Here is a 22744-nt window from a genome sequence, read left to right on the forward strand (position 1 = left end):
AGAGTTAAGGTGAAATAGAGGATTTTAGATAAAAGAAAACTAATAAATTTCATTGTCAGCACATCTGCATTATAAGAAATGCTAAAGGAAGTTCATTAGGCAGAAGGCAAAGGATACCAGATGGAAACAGACCTTTACAAAGAAATGGATTAAATGAACCTATCTGGCTGATTCTTATACTTTATATGCTGTGGTACATAAATTTTAACTCTAAGTAGATTATAAAAAAAATAAGTTTATATATTTTAATTCCTAGAGTAACCACTTTTAAAAATACAAAGGAGAACAGTTAAGCAGAAACAGAAGAACAAAAAATAAGGAAATAAACAACAACCATATCAAAAATTACATTAATTTTTAGTGGATTAAACATTCCAAAAGGCAGAGGTTGTCAAAATGGATTAAAAAGACTCAGCTAGATGCTGTCTGTGAGGGATACACTTTAAATAAAAGACACAAATATGTAGAATGTAAATCGAAGAAAAGACATACCATTGAAAAATTAAAAAGTGTGAAAGAGATGAATGGAGTGTCCACATGAATATCAAATAATGTAGACTTCAAGATAAAATATATTACCAAAGACATAGAGGAACATTCCATAACAATAACAGGTTCAATTCACCAGGAACATGTAACAACCATAATATGTATGTACATATTAATAATTGGAAATTGAAATTTAAAAAATAACGACAGCATCCCAAAACATAAAAATACTTAGGGATAAATTTAATAAAACATGTTTCTAACCTTTACACTGAAAAGTATAAAACACTGCAGAGAATTATTAAAGAGGACCTAAGAAAAACTGGAGATAAACTATGTTCATGGATTGGAAACCTCAATACAGTTAAACATGGATTTGAACTGTGCTGTTCACTTATACGTATATTTTTTCCAACAGTAAATACTACATTACTACACAATACCCTGGTTGGTTGAATCTGTGGATGTGGAACCACAAATACAGAGGGACTGCACAGTTGAAGGAACCATGTAGTTGGAGGGCCAACTATGAGTTGTATGTGGATTTTCAACTGTGCAGAGGACTGGGGCCCCAAACCCCTGCGTTGTTCAAGGATCAACTGTATCGTTAAGATGTCAGTTCTCCCCAAACTGATTAATCAATCCAACCCCACTCAAAAGCCCAGCAGGTTTGTGTTCACAGAAATTGGCAAGCTCTTTCTAAAATTTATATAGAAATTGATGGCCAAAATAATTTGAAAAAAGAACAAAGATGGGAGATTGATTTCAAGATTTACAACAAACTTATAAAAATCAAAACTGTTATTTGGTAACATATATTCTGGAACACCTGAATACGCGACTGTATAAAAAAATGAATGTCAACCCTTACTCAACCCTTACTTCACACCACAGACAAAAACTTACTTGAAAAGGATGCAAGACCAAACCTTCTAAGAAGAAAATGTAAGAGAAAAATCTTCGCAACTTTGGGGTAGGAAAAGACTTCTTAAGATCGGACTCTAAAAGCAGGAACTCTAAGATTTAAAAAACTGATAAACTGAATTTAAAACTTAAAATTCTGCTCCTTAAAAAGACCCCACCATTTAGTAAACAATACATTAAGTAAATTATACATATATCAAAGAGCCCATATCCAGAATATATTTTTTAAAAAACAACTTACAACTCAAGACAAAAATAATCCAATTTAAAAAATGGGTAAAATAATGGATTAAAACTTGAACATAAGACCTGAAACCTTAAAACTCCTAGAAGAAAAACACAGGCAGTAAGCTCCTTGACATGAGTCTTGGCAATGATCTTTTTGGATTTGACACCAAAAGCAAAGGCATCAAGAACAAAAATAAACAAGGGGGACTACATCAAACTTAATAGCTTCTGCACAGCAATGGAAACCATGAACAAATTGAAAAGGCAATCTACTAAATGGGAGAAAATATTTGCAAATCATACATCTGATAAGGGGTTAATATTCAAAATATATGAAGAACTCATGAACTCAACAGCAAAAAAACATAAGCAATCCAGTTAAAAAATGGGCAGAGGATCTGAATAGACATTTTTCCAAAGAAGATATACAGATGGCCAACATACCATGAAAAGGTGCTCAATATCACTAATCATCAGGGAAATGCAAATCAAAAGCACAATGAGAGATCACCTCACACCTGTTAGAATGGCTGCCATCAAAAAGACAAGAAATAAGTGTTGGCAAGGATGTGAAGAAAAGGGAACTCTAGTGCACTGTTGATGGGAATATAAATTGGTGCAGCCACTGTAGAAAACAGTATGGAAGTTCCTCAAAAAATTAAAAATAGAACTACCATATCATCCAGCCATTCCACTTCTGGGTATTTATCTGAAGAAAATGAAAACACTAATTTGAAAAGATATATACAGCCGCATGTTCACTGTAGCATTGTTTAGACTAACAGCCAAGACACGGAAGCAACCTAAGTGTCCATCAATGGATGAATGGATAAAGAAAATGCCATACACATATTTAAATTTTTAAAAATGGAATATCATTCAGCCATAAAAAGAAAGAAATCTGGCCACGTGGGACAACATGGATGGACCTTGAGGGCATTATGCTAAGTAAAATAAGTCAGACAGAGAAAGCCAAATACAGCATAATCTCACTTATATGTAGAATCTTAAATAAACAAACAAACTGAGCTCATAAATACAGAGAAGAGTTTGGTGATCGCCAGAGGCAGGGGTTGGGGGGTAGGGGGTGTAGGGTTACACAAAACGGGTGAAGGGGGTCAAAAGGTACAAACTTCCAGTTATAAAATAAATAAGTCATGAGGATATAATGTACAGCATGGGGACCATAGTTAATAATACTGTATTGCATATTTGGAAGTTGCTAAGAGAGTAAATCTTAAAAGTTCTCACCACAAGAAAAAAATTTGTAACTACGGTGATGGATGTTAGCTAGACTTGTTGTGGTGATCATTTTGCAATATATACATATATCGAGTCATTATTTTACACCTGAAACTAATTTAATGTTATATGTCAATTACATCTCAATTAAAAACTGGGTAAAAGATTTGAACAGATATTTCACAAATGAAGATATATGAATGGCCAACAAGCACATTAGGCATCAAAGAAATTCAAATTAAAGCCACAAGATTGAGAACAACAAAGCTGATGAGTTTATGGCACAATCAGAACCCTCATATACTTCTGGTGGGAACATAAAATGACATAACCACTTTTGAAAACTATTAGGCAGTTTCCTACTACAAGCAATTTCACATCTAAGTATATACACAATAGAAGTTAGTATAAATGTCACTAAAAGATTAGTGTCACTATTCATAACAGTCAACAACTGGAAACAACTCAAATGACTAGTAACAGTAACATGGAATATTCTATGAGAATGAACCAAACTGTTGTGGAAGAATTTCACATAGTGCTGAGTAAAAGCAGCCAGACACAAAAGAAAGCCTATTATTCCACTTACGTAAAAGTTCAAAATAAGAAAAAACTAACCTATCATGATATAAGGTGAGACAGTGATCATTTTTAGATAGTAAATACTGGAACGGGCTACAAAGGGAGACCTCTGTGGTTCTGGTAATGCTGTCTTTATATTTCTGGGTGTGGTTTTGTGAGTGTTTTTATTATTGAAAATCCACCAAGCAATATATTTATGATTTTTTGCACTTTTCTGTATGCATGTTATATTTCAATAAACCTTTTCTTAAAAAGCTAGAAAGGAAAGATGTATCACCTACAAAGGACCAGGAATTAGATGACTAATTTCTTTACTTCAACAATGAAAGCTAGAAGACAGGGCAATAGTATCTCAAATATGCCAAGAAAAAACATATCTCAGCCTAGAATTCTCTATCAAAGTGTGTTTTATGAATGAAGACAAAATATAGACATTTTCAGACCAAGAAAATATCATTTGCCACTGATAGACCCTTATTAAGGTAAATTTTAGAAGACAAATTTCAGGCGAAAGTAAAATTATCTAAGATGGAAGGGCTGAGATGTGAAAGGGAATGATGAGCAGATATACTGATTAAAATATGGGCAAATCTAAATAAAATACTGATTGTATAAAGTGGTACAAAAAATGTTTGATTTGTAAGAGAAAAATAGAATGGGACCAATATAAAATCCAGTGTATTGTTCAAACTTGTATTCAAAGTTAGACTATTCTAAGCTCCTTGTACTATTAATGAGAGTAAAAATACTGCTTATTTTTATACTTTACATGTATGTTATAAAAGCTAGAATAATAACTGAAATAGACAAAAGCATATAAGTTCCCCAAAAATAGATGAACAAAATGGAGAAAAGGAGCAAAACTGAATAAGAAAATCCCTTCAACCCAAAAGATGACAAGGAGGAATAAAAGGAATACAAACAGTGAGATGAACCTAAAATTGTAGAAATAAATTCACAATGAATGAAATGGACACTTACATTAAAAGACAAGATATCAGAACTCTAAAAAAGCAGAAAAAATGTTAAACAAACATACAATCTGTTAACAAGAGCCATGCTTAAAACATAAAGGTTGAAAGGACATGGGAAACAATAACACTTGTAGGAGAAATTATATATCTTTGATTTGCTTTAAAATATTCACTCCAAGGGGCTTCCCTGGTGGCGCAGTGGTTGAGAATCTGCCTGCTAATGCAGGGGACACGGGTTCGAGCCCTGGTCTGGGAAGATCCCACATGCCGTGGAGCAACTAGGCCCGTGAGCCACCACTACTGAGCCTGTGCGTCTGGAGCCTGTGCTCTGCAACAAGAGAGGCCGCGATAGTGAGAGGCCCCCGCTTGCCACAACTAGAGAAAGCCCTGGCACAGAAACGAAGACCCAACACAGCCAAAAATAAATAAATAAATTAATTAATTAAAAAATAAAAATAAAATAAAATATTCCCTCCAAAGAAATAAACTGGGGAAAATTCTGCTATAGCCACATTCTGCTATAAAGTATGAAATGGGGAAAATCAAACATCCACTTCAACAATAACAAACATTTCTTTCAATAAATGATGCTAAGATTATTTGTTATCCATGTGTGTGGGGCGGGGGGGGGGTGTGGAGAAAAAAAACAGGATCTCAACACCTCACACCATACATAAAAACTAAGCCCGGGTAGATTAAAGCCCCAAATGTAAAATGTGAAACTTTAAAACTCTGGAATATCTTTATCACCTCTAGGACTTTCATAGCTAGAGAGCAGAAGTCAATGCCTGACTTCAAAGCTTCAAAAGACAGGCTGACTCCCTTGTTATGGGCTAACACGACTGGTGACTTGAAGTTGAAGGCAATGCTCATTTACCCTTCCAAAAATCCTAGGACCCTTAAAAATTATGCTAAATCAACTCTGCCTGTGCTCTATAAACAAAGCAACAAAGCCTGGCTGACAGCACATCTGTTTACAACATGGTTTACTGAGACCTACTGCTCAGAAAAAAAAAAGATTCCTTTCAAAATATTACTGCTCATTGACAATGCACCTGGTCACCCAGGAGCTCTGATGGAGATATACAATGAGATTAATGTTGCGATCATGCCTGCTAACACAACATCCACTCTGCAGCCCATGAATCAAGGAGTCATTTCAATTTTCAAGTCTTACTATTTAAGAAATACATTTCTTAAGGCTATACGTGCCATAGATAGTGATTCTTCTGATGGATCTGGGCAAAGTCAACTGAAAACCTCTGGAAAAGATTCAGCATTCTAGATGCCACTAAGAATATTTGTGATTCAGAGGAAGAGGTCAAAATATCAGTATTAACAGGGGTTTGGAAGAAGTTGATTCTAAACTTCATGGATGAGTTTTGAGGGGTTCAAGACTTCATTGGAGGAAGTAACTGCAGATGTGGTAGAAATAGCAAGAGAAATAGAAGTGGAGCCTGAAGATGTGACTGAATTGCTGCAATCTCATGATAAAACTTTAATGAATGAGGAGCTGCTTCTTATGGATGAGCAAAGAAAGTGGTTTCTTGAGACAGAATCTACACCTAGCAAAGATGCTATGAAGATTACTGAAATGACAGCAAAGGATTTAGAATACTATGTGAATTTAGTTGATAAAACAGCAGCAGGGTTTGAGAAGATGACTCCAATTTTAAAAGAAGTTCTAACGTGGGTAAAATGCTACCAAACAGCATTGCCTGCTACAGACAAATCATTTGTGAAAGGAGGAGTCAATTGTGCCAAACTTCACTGTCGTTTTAAGAAATCGCCACAGCCAGCCCAGCCTTCAGCAACCGCCACCCTGACCAGTCAGCAGCCGTCAACATCGAGGCAAGACCCTCCACCAGCAAAAAGATTAAAACTCAAGGTTCAGGTGATGGTTAGCATTTTTTATCAATAAAGTATTTTTAAATTAAGGCGTGTACATGTTTTTAGACATAATGTTATTGTACACTTAATAGACTATAGTATAGTGTATAACTTTTAAATCCACTGGGAAACCAAAAAATTCATTTGGCTTGATTTATTGTGATATTCGCTTTATACTGCAGTGGTTGGGAACCAAAGCTGCATTATCTCAGAGGTATGCCTGTATTCTCAATAGCCAAAAGGTAAAAGCAACCCACGTGTCCATCAATGAATGAATAAAGAAAACGTGTATATACATATAATGGAATATCATTCAGCCTTAAAACGGAAGGAAATTCTGACACATGCTACAATATGAACCTTCAGGATATTATGCTAAGTGAAATAAGCCAGTTACAAAAAGATAAGACTGAATGAGTCCACTTATATAATATTTACAGTAGTCAAAATCATATAAACAGAAAGTAGAATGGTGGTTGCCAGGGGCTGGGGAGAGGGGGAATGGAGAGTTATTGTTTAATGGGCAGAGAGTTTCAGTTTTACAAGGTGAAAAGAGCTATGGAGATGGATTCACAACATTATGAAATTAAAAATTAAAGATGGTTTAGATGATAAATTATGTATATTTTACAATTAAAAAAAGAGGAAAAAAAACTTATTTGAAATAGAATGCAGACCTAAATGTAAAAGGTAAAACTTTAAAACCTCTAGAAGAAAACATTATAAAATAAGATTTTTGTGACTTTGGGGTAAGCAGAGATTTCTTAGGTAGGACACAAAAAGCATGAATCATAAAAGAAAAAATAACTTAGACTTCCTAGAATTTAAAACTTCTGCTATTTGAAGTATACCATCAAGAAAGTGAAAAGGTAAGCTGCTGAGAGAGAATATTCACAACAAATACCTCTGAGAAAGAACTTATATCTAGAATATATAAAGAACTGTTATGACTCAATAATAAAAAGAAAACCAATTTTAAAATGGTCAAAAGATTTGAACAGACACTTCACAAATGATGTACAAATGACCAATAAGCACATGAAAAACTACTCAACATCATTAGTCTTCAGGAGAATGCAAATTAAACTGCAGTGAGATATTACAACATATCCACTAGAATGGCTAAAATGTTTTGAAGGGGATGTGAAGCAACTGGACTCTCATACATTGCTGGTGGGAATGTAAAATGGCACAACCACTTTGGAAATCTACTTGGCAGTTTCTCCTAGAGTTAAATGTCTACTTCCCTCATAATTCAAGAGAAATTTTCCCAAGAGAAATGAAAACATATCTACAGAAAGACTTCCACACAAACATTCATAGTAGCTTTACTTATAATGGCCAAATGCTGGGAAGAACTCAAACGTCTATCACCAAGTAAACGGATAAACAAAATCTGATATATCCATACAAAGGAGAATCACTCAGCAACAAAAAGGAATGAACTTCACACAACATTAACGAATCTCAAAAACACGCTGAGTGTAAGAAGCCAGAAACAAAAAAGGACATAGTACAGTCATTTCTCCGTATCCATGGGGAATTGGTTCCAGGACTGGCTGCGAATAACAAAATCTGAGGCTGCTCAGTCCCACAGTTGGCATATCTGAATTTCCGCATCTGTGTATTCAACCAACCAAGGATCATACCGTATTTACTACTGAAAGAAATCTGTGTATAAATGGACCCGCGCAGATCAAACTTGTGTTGTTCAAGGGTCAATTGTATATCATGCAATGATATGAAACTCTAGAAAAGGCAAGTCTAATTTAGAGTCATGGAAAGCAGTTATGCACATGCCTGGGGCTGGGAGTGTGGGGGAACCGAATGGAAAGGGGCACAAGGAAACCTTTTATTTTATCTTAATTTTTTATTTTTTGGCTGCGTCAGGTCTTAGTTTTGGCACACGGGATCTTTCATTATGGCCCACAGGCTCTTCGTTGCAGTGCATGGGCTTCTCTCTAGTTGTGTGCAGGTTTTCTCTCTCTAGTTGAGGCATGTGAGCTCAGTAGTTGTGGCGTGCGGGCTTAGTTACCCTGCGGCATGTGGGATCTTACTTCCCTGACCAGGGATCAAACCCAAGTCCCCTGCATTGGAAGGTGGATTCTTTACCACTGGACCACCAGGGAAGTCCCCAAGGAAACCTTTTAGAACGATGGAAATGTCACATATCTTGTTTTTGGTAAGGATCACCGGAAGTATATATATTTGACAAAACACTTCAAACTGTACTCTTAAAATGGATACATTTTATTGTCTGTAAATTATAGCTCAGTAAAGTTGATTAACATCTCCTCTACATTAGAAGACATAAGCAAGATTTCTCCTTTATAAAACAGGGATAATAATAGTATCTATTTTCTATGTGCTATGATTAGTAAATGGGCTAAGGTTAGCATTAGGTCAAATGAAACACTTAGGACCTGCCATATAATATAAACCCAAAAAATGTTAGTGGAATAAAGTTTTCTTAAAGATAAATAACTCTGCACAAGAGTCCCTATAAACCAGTGGTTCTCAACCAGGGGCAATTTTGCTCCCAGGGGACAATGGGCAATGTCTGGAGACATTTTGGATCATCATGACTGGAGTGGTGCTACTGGCATCTAGTGGATAGAGGTCAGGGATGCTGCTGCACATTCTACAATGTACACAACAGTCTTCACAACCAAGAATTATCTGACCCAAAATGTCAATACTGCAGAGGTTGAGAAATCTTGCTGTAAACAAAGTGATACAACAATCCACATATGGAAAGAAAATATATAAAGTGCACACAATCAACATGGAACTTCGAGTCCAAAGTGACTATAGTATATTTCTACAAATCAAAAAGAAAAATCAAAACCAACAGGAAAATGAGCAAAGAATAAGAACATGGCCAGTAAACATGAAAAGATCCTCTCCCTGTAGAAAAATACAAAGTGAGTGAGACAGCATTTTTAAACCAATAAAGTGCTAAAAACAAAAAACTCTGACAATACCAAATGTTGGTGCAATAGAGAAGAACAGAAATCTACACTATACACTGCAGGTGAAAGAGTAAATCACAGCCATATATCAATACATATATGAATGTATGTACATATATCAATATACGCATTCCTATTCATGCATTAGTTACCCCTAGGGATGGAGAGGGGAGGAACTTAATTATATCTTAATTTAAATTACAGTTCTGCTCTCTGAAAGCTGTAAGTTTTAAAATGATACCCATTCACCGAACACCTAATACATATCAGGTAACGTGTAAGAGACGCTTCATACTTTTATTCCTCACAATAAATCTATGTTGTAGATATTAGTAGCTCTTTAGGTACAGAGCCAGCTAGTGGCAGAGCCAGGATTCAGGCCAAGGGCTTTCCACTGCAAGGTCCAATCCTGTCTCTCCCACAGCAGTACAATATTATGACCTATGCCCTAATGTTTGACAATATTAATGCATTCTTGGAAATATTTCTGGTTTTCATCAAAGTATCTCAATCAAGATAATTCTGGAATGGGGAGAAGATAAAGAAAACAGGATGGCAAATTGCAGAGTAAGCAAGGCAAATAAAAGCTATAGACATCTCCCCTAGAAAAATGTGCATAGACATGAAATTATGTATATAATTTCAGTGGTTCACAAATTCCCTGGGAACACCCACGAAAAGGTCTTTGGATCCAGGTTAAGAACGTCTCCTTAGGGGCAAAAAACAGGCCATATTCACTTATAGTATCTGAAGGACTATCCAAATTTCTTTGACCAGAGTTGTACTTTATCAACTGGTGCATAAATGTTCCAAACATTGCTTGTGCAGAAATCTTTTGGTTTGCCTCAGTAAAATCTACCATCATTCTTACTCTAACGAGCTCTGTTCCAAACTGTATACGAGAAGTAATGAGACTGGTGGTTATATGAGGCTTGTAGAATTAAATTCAATTGGACATCTTGTGTGTAAAGGTTACCTTTGCTGAAGGATGAAAGTTAGAACAAGGGACAACAGACATCAGGCTTAAAAAAGAGGGTGGATATTTTCCACATCCGGAAACAATTACTAATAAGTTACATCCCATCGTATGTCCGTATTTGCAAAAATGCATAAGATCGAACATCTTTAGTTTTAAAACAAGAAAATGCCACACAATCCATTAGCTTATTTTTTTTCATGTGCCATAATCTTTTTCTTTATATTTCCTTCTTTGTCATTTTGGGGTGATGGTTCGTCTTTCCTACTCTCTAGTCTTCTTCAATATTCCCTCATTCTGCCTTTTTTATCTCTTAAGCAGATGTACAGGTATTTAGGTATACAGATTCCATATTTTCTATCAACCTAGTTAATTCTGAATTAGTATCTTTTGTTGCCCACAAATATACACACCTAAACTGGCTAATTTCTTTATCTTTTTTTTTTAATTAATTAATTTATTTTTGGCTGCACCGGGTCTTCGTTGCTGCACGTGGGCTTTCTCTAGTTGCGGCGAGTGGGGGCTACTCTTCATTGCGGTGCCTGGGCTTCGCATTGCAGTGGCTTCTCTTGTTGTGGAGCACATGCTCTAGGCGTGGGCTTCAGTAGTTGTGGCTCGTGGGCTCTAGAGCACAGGCTCAGTAGTTGCGGTGCACGGGCTTAGTTGCTCCGCGGCATGTGGGATCTTCCCGGACCAGTGCTCGAACCCCTGTCCCTTGCATCGGCAGGCGGATTCTTAACCACTGTGCCACCAGGGAAGTCCGTATCTTATGGTTTTCAATTGAGTGTTTTACTATGAATCTTTAGGTGGGGAACGGAGACAATGTCCATGCTGTATACCAGTTCAGAGTTATGCTCCACCCAGTACACTATCTCTTCATTTACTTTACAAACATATGAGTGTTACTATGAGCAGCACCTGTACTACGCACAGAATGGAATTAGTGAACACTTGTGGGAAGACTTCAAAAGTTACAGAAATGTTCTGCAACGTTCTAACTTTTCTTAATGACTAATTAAGCATGTCAACCACAACTTTATTCACGTTTTTAAAGCTATTTATATCTTCAGCCTGCATAACACCTGGGGAGAAACTACTAAAATGACTACTTATAAGTTTGGCCACTAATATTACCTCGTTGGACCTTAAAAAAAACATCTTCCAGTGCTCATATTCATTGGTATAGTATTCAAATCTGTAGATTGTCTATTCTTACCTTTTAAGTATCTTCTATGTTTTGACCATAACCTCCTTCTTCCCAAAATTAAGAACAATTATTTGTCCTAAATACTGTCTACATGCCTCAACTTTTTATTTATTTTTATCTAGAAAAAAGTCAGTGTCCTGGAAAGACCAGATTTTCAAGTTTTTAAAACCTAGGTTTGAAACCTGGTTCTGTAAACAAGCTAGCTGAGTGATTTCTGCAAATGTCACTTAACTTGGCTCTCTGAACACTTTTCCCCCTTTCTAAAGCATGCTAAAACACTTATCTCATAATGTTGTTCTAAGGGTGAAATGAGATAAAACATCTCCATTACCTAACACAGTACTTGGCATACAACAGATTCCCAATCAACAGAAGCTACTCCCAGTTTCTAAGCTCCCTGAAAGTAAGAGCACATGTTTCCTTGAATCTTCACCATCACAATAACTAGCATAGTGCTTCACACATCAAAGAAACTCAGAGGATCCCAGGGACTGCCTTAGGAAAAGTTTCCAGCTTTAGACAAATATTTCACTACTATTACTTTTTTTGGAGGCAGCCCTAACTCCACTGGGTGTATTCCATATAAATTTATGTAGAAGTGTTCTAATGATTTTTTAAATTCCTTTAATAACCTTTCAACAACTTCTCATGGTTCTTAGCATACAACGCAAACTCTTTACTATGGCCTAGTTGCTTAGTCCCAGCTTATTCCTCCCCCCGCCCCGCCCCACACACTTAAGACGTCCTAGCCACACCTGGCCTCCACCTGCTCCTCAACTACTACTCTAAGCGTATTTCAGCCTCTCGGTCTATTTTCCTCTAATTGGGATGCCTCCCCCATCTTCACAGGCTGGGCTATTTACAACATCAGGCTCAACCGTGGCCTCCGGAGAGTCCTTACCTTGATTACTCTGCCTTCGCCTCTACCCTGTGTTATCGTATTCATGGAAGAGCACTTACCACTACGCCAAATTCTTAGTTGTTTCCAAGTGAGGGCACGGACCGTGTCTATTTTGCTTCCAGGTGTATCCCAGGGCCTAGACCTGAGACTAGCACAGAGCAAGCGAGTGACCCTGCGCTACAACTCCTCCTAAAGGCCACCTCCTGGCTTTCAGGCTGGCGCCCGGGTCGTGTGGGGCCTTCACCGGGACCCGCTAGCGTCTCCCCACAACAGGCCCCCTTTCCGGGACCTAAGGGCGCGCACCCCCTTTCCCCCCGGGGGGCTGGTCGGGAGGGTCGGACGCCCCTGCGGTCGGGTCACAGCCACGGGGGGATTCTGGATTCGGGGGCAGGGGGGTGTGGGCGTTGGGAACTCGTGCAGCCACAGCTGTACGCGGCTTGGTTCTGGGCTCGTGGAACCGGCGCGCGAGCCGCCCACCCCTCCAACACCTCTCCGACCCGTCTCGAGTCTTTAACACGGACTTCTGAAGTGAGGGGTCTGTGAAGAAGGCGGGCCTCCTTCTCAAGAATTGTGAGAGAAAGTTTAGCTCTGGTCACCAGAAAACGACTTCGAGGGAACCGACTGGAAAACTCACCAGAGAGCGTAGACTGCACAGCCGCCTCGAGAGAACTTGACTGAACGGAGAAATCGCCGACGCGAGTCGACCGACCGCGCGCTTAGCGGGCGCTGAGCCCGCACAGCCGCAGTAGAAGCCGCGCGAGCCCAGGGTGGGGCGCAGAACTGGGGCGGGGCCAGCTACTCTCGCGCGCTGACGTGACGGGTCGTGGCGGAAGGGTGTGGACGCGCAGGCGCCGCAGCGGCCCGGGAGGCAGGGGGCGGGGCCGCGCAGGCGCCGTGAGAGGCGGTAGCGGCGGCGGCGGCGGCGGTAGAGATAGTGGCGGCATCTGTGAAGGGGTTCCGGGAAGATGGTGCTGATTAAAGAATTGTGAGTAGGATCGGTGGGCGTGAGCGAGGTTCCGGGACGGCGGTGGTGGGAGATTCATTGATTGAGAAGTGGCGGAATATTCCTAAGAAAGAGCGAGCCTCGGGCCGGCCGCTCCCTGCGCGCGCCCCCTCCTCCGGCTCGCGCCCCCGGCCCGCTCGAGGCCCCTCCGCGGCGCGCCCCCAGGCCCCCCTGGCGTTGTCGTGGTAACAATGCTGCTCTCTCCCCACCCAGGGGCGGAGGCGGCAGGGTCTCGGCCGCAGCGCGTGGCTCAGGAAGGCGCGGCCGGGAGTTTCCGCTGGGACCCGCCTTCTCTCCCTAACCCCCTCACCCCAGTCTGAACCTGGGCCCATCCCCAGGCTCTCGCGTGGGATCCAGCCGAAGCCCGAGGGTGGGGGAGACGCGGTGGGTCTGTGATTTTTCGTCCAGAGTGGAGCCTGTCTGTAACCCGCGGGAGGTGGGCTTGCCAGGTAAAGGTAGCCCTGGTGTCGGGGCTGGAGGTGGGACATAGGTGCCCTGAAGATCATGCTGGAGTCGGGAGTCCGGAAAACATGCTCTTCACTGGGCAGTGAAGCTCTCCCTTCACGGGAGAGCCATCTTTCTGCTCTGAGTCTCAGTTTCTACATCTTTAAGATGGGGTGACACTCTGGGCTCCGTGTACTTCCCGGGGTTTAGATGAGGCGTTAACATGTGGTTGGTCATATAAAAGGGTTTCCAGGTGCATCAGACCGGCGAAGTGGTTTTGTTGAAAAGTTACGGCATTTCCTACCGGCAGGGATTGTGAATATCACAGGAAATCTGGTTGGTAGGGAATGTTCAGCTGTCACAGCTGGTTCGTGTTGTCAGCATCTCTTGGGCAACTAGGGATTTCGAGTGTGGCCCGTTCTTGGGTTTTTCAAATGCTCTTTTGATTTTAAACTCTTAAAATTCTTGGCTTAATTTAGCTAACTCCGGACAGCTTATTTTTAGTGTTAGTTCTCAAACTTCTTTTAAAAAGTCACTCCTGTCGCTTCTCTGCTTAAAATCCTTTAGACTCCTTATCTCACATCTCACTGAGAATAAAAGCCAATGCCTTTACTATAGCCTAGGAGGTCTTAACACTATTTTGTGCTGTGATTTCAGTTACTGCCCTTCCCTTGCCCATTCCAAGCTCACGAGTTTTCTTGCTGTTCCTCCACTACTCCAGGGAAAGTTCAGTTCAGGGCCTTTCTGCTTGCTGTTCCCTCTGCATGAAGAGCTCTTCCCTCATCTCACTAACTCACCTCCTTTCAGGTCTTTGCTTAAATATCACCTTAGGGAATCCCTCTCTGAAGATCTAATTGCAACTCCCCCCACCCCCAATTTGGTGTTTGCCTTCCCTGCTTTATTGTTCTCCATTAGCAGTTATCACCACTAACATGCAACACAATAATTATTTTTTCTATTTTACTAGATGTGTTCTCTCACTGCATGTAAACTCCACGAATCTGTTTTGCTCACTCTCACATCCTCAGCTCTTAGAATAGTCTCCAGCACATAGTAAGTGTTCAATAAATATTTGTTAAATAAATTAATGAAAAATTATAACTTTATTCAGTGACAGGGATCCTGAGAAAAGACAGATTTTCAGTTAAAGCTTATAGTATTGAACTTTGGATTTATAAAATTTTTCATCCAAGTCGTTTTTACAATGTATCATGCAAGTGTTATCTCATTTATTACTCTGAAGTTTTTGTAACTGATAAGTGGCAGGTATTAAGACTTCTGGAGGAAATAAGACAGGAGGAAATTGACTTGGCCCAAGTCACATAGCAAGTGCGTTGCAGAACTGATTTTAGGTCATAGATCTAGTCATTTTTCTTAGTTATTTCCTCCCTCCTAAAATGTGAATTAAGCGTTCAGTAGATCCCTTTGACAGTTATGTGAGTAGTATCAGGCTAAATCATGGAAAGAAATTCTCATTGGGAATTTGCATGCTGTGCTTTTTGTGAATCATTACTTTCTTTATAAAAATTTTAATGTACCAAGGTAACAAGTGTTGAAATGTGTTCAAGGTGTAATATTTTTTCTCGAGGAGTTATACAATTACATTTCTTGATGTTCACTCATGTATGTCTCCCCTAGACTTTTTTTTCCTCCTAGACTTTTTTTTTTTTTTTGGCTGAGGCGTGGCTTGTGGGATCTTAGTTCCCCAACCAGGGATTGAACCTGGGCCCTTGGGAGTAAAAGCACGGAATCCTAACCACTGGGCCACTAGGGAATTCCCATTTTCCTCCTAGACTTTTTGAGGTCAGAGGCTGTTTCTTACTTTATTTAAGTACTACCGGTATCCCACACAGCATCTAGTCTAGCACACTGTAAGAACTCAGTGTTGTCTAAAAAAAAAAAATGATTCTTCCTACTCACACGTCAACTTTCTAAAATTGTTTTTGGTCAGGAGCAATGAATAGGTCATTCCTTTGTGAAGATGTTGGTAAACTGTAATATACTTTGGCAAATGTTTGTTGTCTTAAAAAATGCCATCTATTTTTGACATGAATTAAAAGGTTAGAAATACCTTTCTCAGGTTGGGGAGTTCCCTTCAGGTTGTTGCTTAAGCAATAGATGAAATTGCCATTAGTGTAGAAGTCCTGGTTTTAAAGAACTATTTGTAGTTCGATCTGGAAAATTATTTTAGAAGGATTTTCAGAGAAGTTTGAAAAATTTCAAATTGCTCTAAAAGTTGAATACTGCTTTTAGAATAATAATACAAAATCAAAGCCTGTTTCTTTTCTCTTTTACTTTTTCTTAAGCAAATCTTGAAGAAGTTACTTGACTCATCATTCATTCACAATGTCTTTATCAGTCATTTTCACTTTGTGAAGTAAGTTTCCCTGAAAGTGTTAGTATATAAAAATAGGGATCTTCCTACTAGTGAGTAGTTGTTAAAATTACTCAGCAGTGATTCTTTAGTTTTGTGAAACTTTAGGGAAGTCTTTAACTGTTTCCTTTCTATTCTTTCCTTCCATTTCCTCTGCATCCCAGCAACCTCATTTGGACCTTTGTACATCCTTGCCCTGCCTCCCAAAAGATGGCTTTTCCCCACCTTCCTGCTTCTCAATGTTTTTAACCACCTACAGATGACGTCTTCAGGTTAGCTGTAGCTATGTCACTTACCTTTTGGAACAACCTTCCAGGATTCCTTGTTGTCTAATAAATTTAATAGATTTCTTACCATTGTATTCCAGACCCTGAAAATATACTCCCAAACTGTATCTTTGTCTGTACCTCCCAAAATATGCTCCCAGCCTGTATCATAGTCTTCCCCCTGCCTCCACCCTAGTTCATTTTCTGTTACTGAGACAGCAAGTTAGTGTGTACCCTGAGGAGACAGCTAAAATAATTAGGTGTGGAAGGATTTTGTATAACAAGTTTATTCTTGATGAGAATAAAAATTAGTAACCATTGTGACTTTGAGAATGTTCGTTGTCTTTAGATGACCATTATCAGAAAGACAGAGTGATGAGTGACCCCCAGTAGTCAAGGAGGAGGGAGTAACAGGAGACGTGTTTTACACGTGTTGGAGATTAAGGTGATGTGGGCTTTCAAGCATCGTTGTTTGAGGAGACTAAGGAGAGAGAAATAGGTGAAAAGTGAGCTGAAGAGAAGTTGGAATGAGGAAAGCTACTGGGAATTTTCTGTAAAATGAAAATTGAGGTGAATGCCATGATATTTTTTTTTCTCTCCTCACAGTAGGAAGAATTAAAATAAGATTTTAAATGGCACTGCTATGGTAGCTTGATGGTTAGGAGGGAAAAGTCTGAGAATGACCAGGCCAAAAAAAAAAAGTTGCTATCTTGGACACCAGCTATTATCATGAGACATTTGATATTCAGGGATGGCCTTGGTTTTCAGAGCTTATTGTGGAAATAAGTGTGAGGGTACTTCCCTGTAAAAATCTGGAGATAAAATGCAATATCCTGATATATAAAATAATTCATCATAGACTTCTTTTTTCAAATTCATCTTTAGGAGCATTATGCCTCTATACTGGTCCTTTTGTATGTACAGTAACAAACTCTTGGACAAGATCAAACACAGAAACCTTATATTGAAAAGGGGTTATATTTATAAAGTTCAATGTATTTTCCATGGTAAAGTTTTTTCTTACTAAGTCTAAAGGACCTTTTACTTGTTTTTCTCAATAAAATTGAGGAATAATTGGGTAGTGGGGAACAATTTTTGGAGGCATTCATTCGTGAGATTCAAGACATGCATTCTGGGAGAAAGATCATAAAAACAAAATGCATAATATATAGATGGAGAATGAAACCATACTAAAAGTTTCACAAGGGCAACCTGACCAGGCAATCTACAAATAATATATCCTGTACCCTGCAATGTTCAGTGATGAGTTTTCTCTTGTTCCTTTACTCCTCACAAGAATCTCTACAACTGCGTTTTTGGGGTCCTGGTATAATGAGGATGCTAGATGCAAGTGATTGTTGAGAGCCAGGAATGGGTAGTTTTATTTCCCCCATTTAAAAACTCTTATTTAGAGCTGTAGTCATTGCAAAGACCCTCTTCCATAAACAACATCTTGTGCTAAGCTATCATTGGATTTAAAGCGAAAACTCTTTAATCGTGGAGATCTGTGTTTTAAAGCCAACTATTTCATGTGTAACATATTTGCTATCCTTTTGTCTTTTTAGCCGTGTGGTTTTGCCATGTTCGGTTCAGGAGGTAAGTCTTGCTTGCATAGTTTATTTTGATACGCTAATCTAAAGACATATTTTCATCGTATTCATTTACCTTTACTTTGCAGTTTATGTGACAGAGTGAATTATGATGTGTTAGAGATAATTAATTGTAAATGAATTTTTGTTAACATTGCCTTGTTTTGGAAGGGTCTCAGAATGTAGATTAACTTCCTGTCCGGTGCAGGAATTCTGTCTACAGTATCCCAGAGAAAGAAGGTTCCAGCCTCAATTTAGGCACTTTAGGGTTAAGTCACTTGCTGCTTGGAGAAGCAGCCTACTTTACTGTTGCATATTTTAAACATTTGTCGTTACTTTAAACCAAAATCTGCTTTCCTATAAAGTTTGCCTGCTGTTTACAGTTCCTTCCACTTGAGCAAAGTGAAGTAAGTCTGTTCTGTCTTGCACATGGTGACCTTTCAGGGTATTTTTTGGCAATTCTCTCTCCTCCTCCTGGCCCTTTTGTTCCATCTTCTCTGCGTGAGGTCACAAGGTTAAACATTCCCAGCACATTCATTTGGCCTAATATAATGTGATCTCCAGACTTTCTCACCAGCTCGTCTCACCGCTCACTGCACGTGCTGTAGTTGTTACTCTCAACTGAAAAAGTGTTCCCAACACAGTCTGACCACAGATCCGTGAGAGATCATTGTCTCCCTTGATCTGCATGGTACAGAAATGCATCACCTATTCAGAACTTGCATGTTCTGCAGTTGTAGCTCTCTGTAGTATAGCCAGGAATGAGGATAAAAGCAGAGATGGCTTCTGAGAAATCAAGATACGTGTAGGAAAACCCATAAAGGCCTTTGGGTCCTTCTATAACTTGGCACAGCTCGCACTCCTAGGTTATCTGGTTTTCCTAGAGCTGACACTCGATGAGAAGCAGTGAATTGGAAGTGGGACAAAACAAACTGATAACCTAAGATGTGACAGCTGACAGAAGGCAGACAGAACAAAAATAAAATGCAGGAACTGAAAAGGAGTAGCTGTCTGTCACTGTTTCATGTAGACTTGAACATAGCCGCATGTACCTCAGTAGCGCCTGAGGTTTCTGTATTAAAGTGAATTAGAACACTCGAGACAAGCCAGGCACCCCTATTCTTTACTTGTACAATTGTTTGAACTTGAATGTGGAAATTGACATTTGTTTCTGTTAAATTTTTCTTTTGGTTTCAGCTAGTTTCTGAGTCTTGGTATTGTCACCCAGAATAATCTCAGCTTTTTGTTATATTTGGACTTAATAAACATGCCTCTTGTCTTTAAGTTATTCTTAAAAATGAGAATGAAAGCCTAGTAGCATGTGGCGAAATATCAGTCCATTAATATCATATTTTTGGATACTGTTGTTGTTTCTGTGTAAGTTTTTGTTACTCTGTTCCTGACCAAGATCAAATTTACCCTCTGGCTTAGAGGCATTTTAATCATGTTTTCAAAATATCACAGTGTTGAGGAGTATATTTTGAAGGACGTAAGGATTGTAGCATTACTGGACTAACCCTGGTGTTGTATCGTGAAAACCAAAAGAAAAAAGACAGCCCTTTCTGCAGTCTAAAATCTGTACAAAAACTTTTTTGATACCTTTAAGAAACCTTTCCAAATTGAGTTGCAAGATAGCATCATATTCCCATGGGCTTTTTAGATATGAATATTTACTGAGCTTACAACCACCCCTGTTTTTTTATTCCTCAAATAAAATGTTAGTTTTGAATTATTACTTTTGAGAGGTAGCTTTTCTTTGAAAATATGCTTAAAAAAGACAAAAACCTTTCTTCAGGCTGTCTTCATTGGAAGGAAGAAATTTAGCCAAATTTGTAGAGACTGGAGATAATGCCATGATTGAGTCACTAGAACAAATTAGAACACAAGAACTTTGCTTTTTATCATTTGTTGGAACTATTAGAAACTCCAGATTGGCATAGAACAATACTGCCCACCCACAGGGATTGGTGAAGGCCACTGAGAATTCTCATTCACTTTAAAATGAAATAGAAACCACTATCATCAATTTCTTGCCTTTTATGGTAATACTTAGATATTTATAAATACTTTAAAAACAGTTTCTGTTTACTGGAGAACTTCACAATTAACTGTTCTCACCCTGGATACCCAGTACTGTTTCTGTTTAGGTGGGCAAGGGCCAAATCAGCCATGTCATATACATAAGCATGGAAAAGAACACCCCAGAGGTCTACTAAAATTTAGACTGTAATGGTTCTTTGTACTTGCAGGCTTTTATTGTTACACTCTATATCCCTCCTCATTATTGAGAATGGTATTCTGATTGCTCAGCTTTCTTATTTGGCGAAGTAACAATTATGTTCCTTCCATACCTTCTTTAGAAGTTTGTGAAACTAAGTGAGGTATAATAGATATGAAAATGCTTTGGAAAATAGAAATGTGTATTTATTATTCAAAAAACTGAAACAAGTGTCAAGATGTCTTGATAAGTGGGTAGTATATGTTAAAGCACCAGAATATTTATAACCAACAGTTTCCTTAAATAATGGAAATCTTGTAAAATATTACAGTTTCTTGAAGCTGTATGATCATCTGGTGTTTGTCTCTCTCAACATATTGATTTATGATTTGAGTCATGTTTTCATATAGAACATATGTGCTAAATGGTTTGGATGTGCTTTTCTATATCTACAATAAGATTTTAGCACAGGAAGTTTCTGCATTTATGCTGACTTATTGAAATTCTGTACTCTTTGATATTTCAGTATCAGGTTGGGCAGCTTTACTCTGTTGCAGAAGCCAGTAAGAATGAGACTGGTGGTGGAGAAGGAATTGAAGTCTTAAAGAATGAACCTTATGAAAAAGATGGAGAAAAGGGACAGTATACACACAAAATTTATCACCTGAAGAGGTAAGCAGGGTGTTCACATTTGGTGCTTAGTCATCATATTAAACAATCACGCTTTAACTACCCAGCCTACTTATTCAGTATTTAACTACCTAACTCACTAGTAGATGTGATGAGGTGCTTTAAAAAAATTTTAATGTGACCCCCCTAAAATTTTTTTTTCATCGTGCTAATATGTTGCATTTTAATTTTTTGAGAGTGTTTCTCCCCCTTTATTAGTTATTTTTAAATTATAAAGTGGTCTGTCTGCTTATTAAAAAATTCAAACAGAAGATTATAAATTAAAAACTTAGTCCCCATCTCACGTCATCACATACCCATAACTCCAGAGAGAAACTAGAAACAGCCTAGAGTTTATGCTTACAGATCATTTTGTATACATATTCAAATAAGTTTTTAAAAAACATAGAAATATGTCACTTGTATCATTTATTGTTTCCCACAGCAAATGGGATCATACCATACATATGGCTATGCACTTTGCATTAATTTTCATGCAGTGATATATCACGAGCATCCTTTCATGTTGTTATTATTTAATGCCCTTTCCATTCTTTTTAAAGCTGAGTAAAATTTCTTGATGTGGACGTAAGCATAGTTTACTTAACCATTCTCTAAATGGTAAGTTGATTTAGGCGTTTTAGGTATTTTCCTTTTTGTCTGTTACAGATAGTATTTCTGTAAGTCTTTATGCCTTAGGTTACTATTTCTCTAGGAGAAATTCATTACAGTAGGATTGCTGGAAGTCCATGCTTTTTTAAAATTTTGATATTATTGCCAGATTGCCTTCCAAGAGTTTGAGAACATTCGTTTTCCCATATTTTTCTATCTTTTTAATTTTTGCCAATTTGATACACAAAAAATTGCCCCTTGTTTAAATTTGCATTTCTTTATTAGTGAAATTGAATGTCTTTTCATATTAATTTGGCCTTTTGAACTTCCTGTGTGACTTGACCCTTCAAATCCTTTGTTCATTGTTTTTATCTCTTTTGTTTGCAGAAGTTCTTTTGCACATTCTCCTAAGTTTGGTAGTCTAATCTCTGTCTTTGGCATAAATATTTTAAAATAGAAAATGCATACCAATATTTATCCAAGGGTGAAAGATCAGTAATGGTTTTTAAGAGTCTTTTTTTGTCAGTAGTGTCCCCAGTTTATAAAAGGAAGAGGGAATCTGCTGTGCTCTTGGCTTTCTTCTCTTCATGTTGATTAATGCCAGGGTTTTATAGAGCTTTTTAAAGTTGCAGATAAGCTGTGATGATTAGTATTTTTCATGTTTTCTCAGTTTGGGGCTATTGCTTCATTTATAATGACACATGAATATGAAGTGGGTCATCACTTTGTAGAACCTTAAATTTTACTTTTATTTTCGCTTAGAACACAGCATTTCTTTGTTTCTGATGCAGGTTTGAATGAAGGCAATAACTTTGATTAATCAATTATCCATAAAGACTGTGTTATTCATGGTTTCTGTTAATTTGTTAGCACCTTAAGCATATCTAAAAATGTGCCATTTGAGAGAATTTTAGCATTCTAGATGGTATAACCTATATAATATTTGTAGTATTGAATTTACTTATGTTTACTCAGCTTACTCAGCTTACTTTTCTAGCATTTTACATTTACTCATTAATTGAATTTTACCAATATATAAAAACTCCCTTTATTATAAACATTCAACTCTCTGACTCTCTGGAGCATCTAAAATAAACCAAAAAATTTGATATATAAAATTTTCTTTTGGTTTATGATGTCCATATAAACTTGAAATAGATTCAAAATATCCTTTGTTTGAAAAC

The 22744-nt window shown here is 38.1% G+C and overlaps 1 protein-coding gene and 1 long non-coding RNA gene across 4 annotated transcripts in view; one reads left to right on the forward strand and one right to left on the reverse strand.

Annotated features, from left to right (window-relative positions):
• LOC137776932 (uncharacterized) overlaps positions 1-13137 on the reverse strand; it is a 59718-nt gene extending 46581 nt beyond the window's left edge. For both annotated transcript variants that reach the window (XR_011076360.1, XR_011076359.1), the window contains exon 1: positions 13020-13137. This is a non-coding gene — a long non-coding RNA (uncharacterized lncRNA). The remainder of the gene's footprint in view (positions 1-13019) is intronic.
• Positions 13138-13260: 123 nt separating this feature from the next.
• PITPNB (phosphatidylinositol transfer protein beta) overlaps positions 13261-22744 on the forward strand; it is a 61297-nt gene continuing 51813 nt past the window's right edge. For both annotated transcript variants that reach the window (XM_068562785.1, XM_068562784.1), the window contains exons 1-3: positions 13261-13370; positions 18038-18068; positions 20806-20951. In XM_068562785.1, the coding sequence (XP_068418886.1) occupies positions 13351-13370; positions 18038-18068; positions 20806-20951 (197 nt within the window). In that variant the 5' untranslated portion in view covers positions 13261-13350. The remainder of the gene's footprint in view (positions 13371-18037; positions 18069-20805; positions 20952-22744) is intronic.

The sequence above is a fragment of the Eschrichtius robustus genome, chromosome 14 (assembly GCF_028021215.1).
Source record: "Eschrichtius robustus isolate mEscRob2 chromosome 14, mEscRob2.pri, whole genome shotgun sequence".
NCBI lineage: Eukaryota > Metazoa > Chordata > Mammalia > Artiodactyla > Eschrichtiidae > Eschrichtius > Eschrichtius robustus.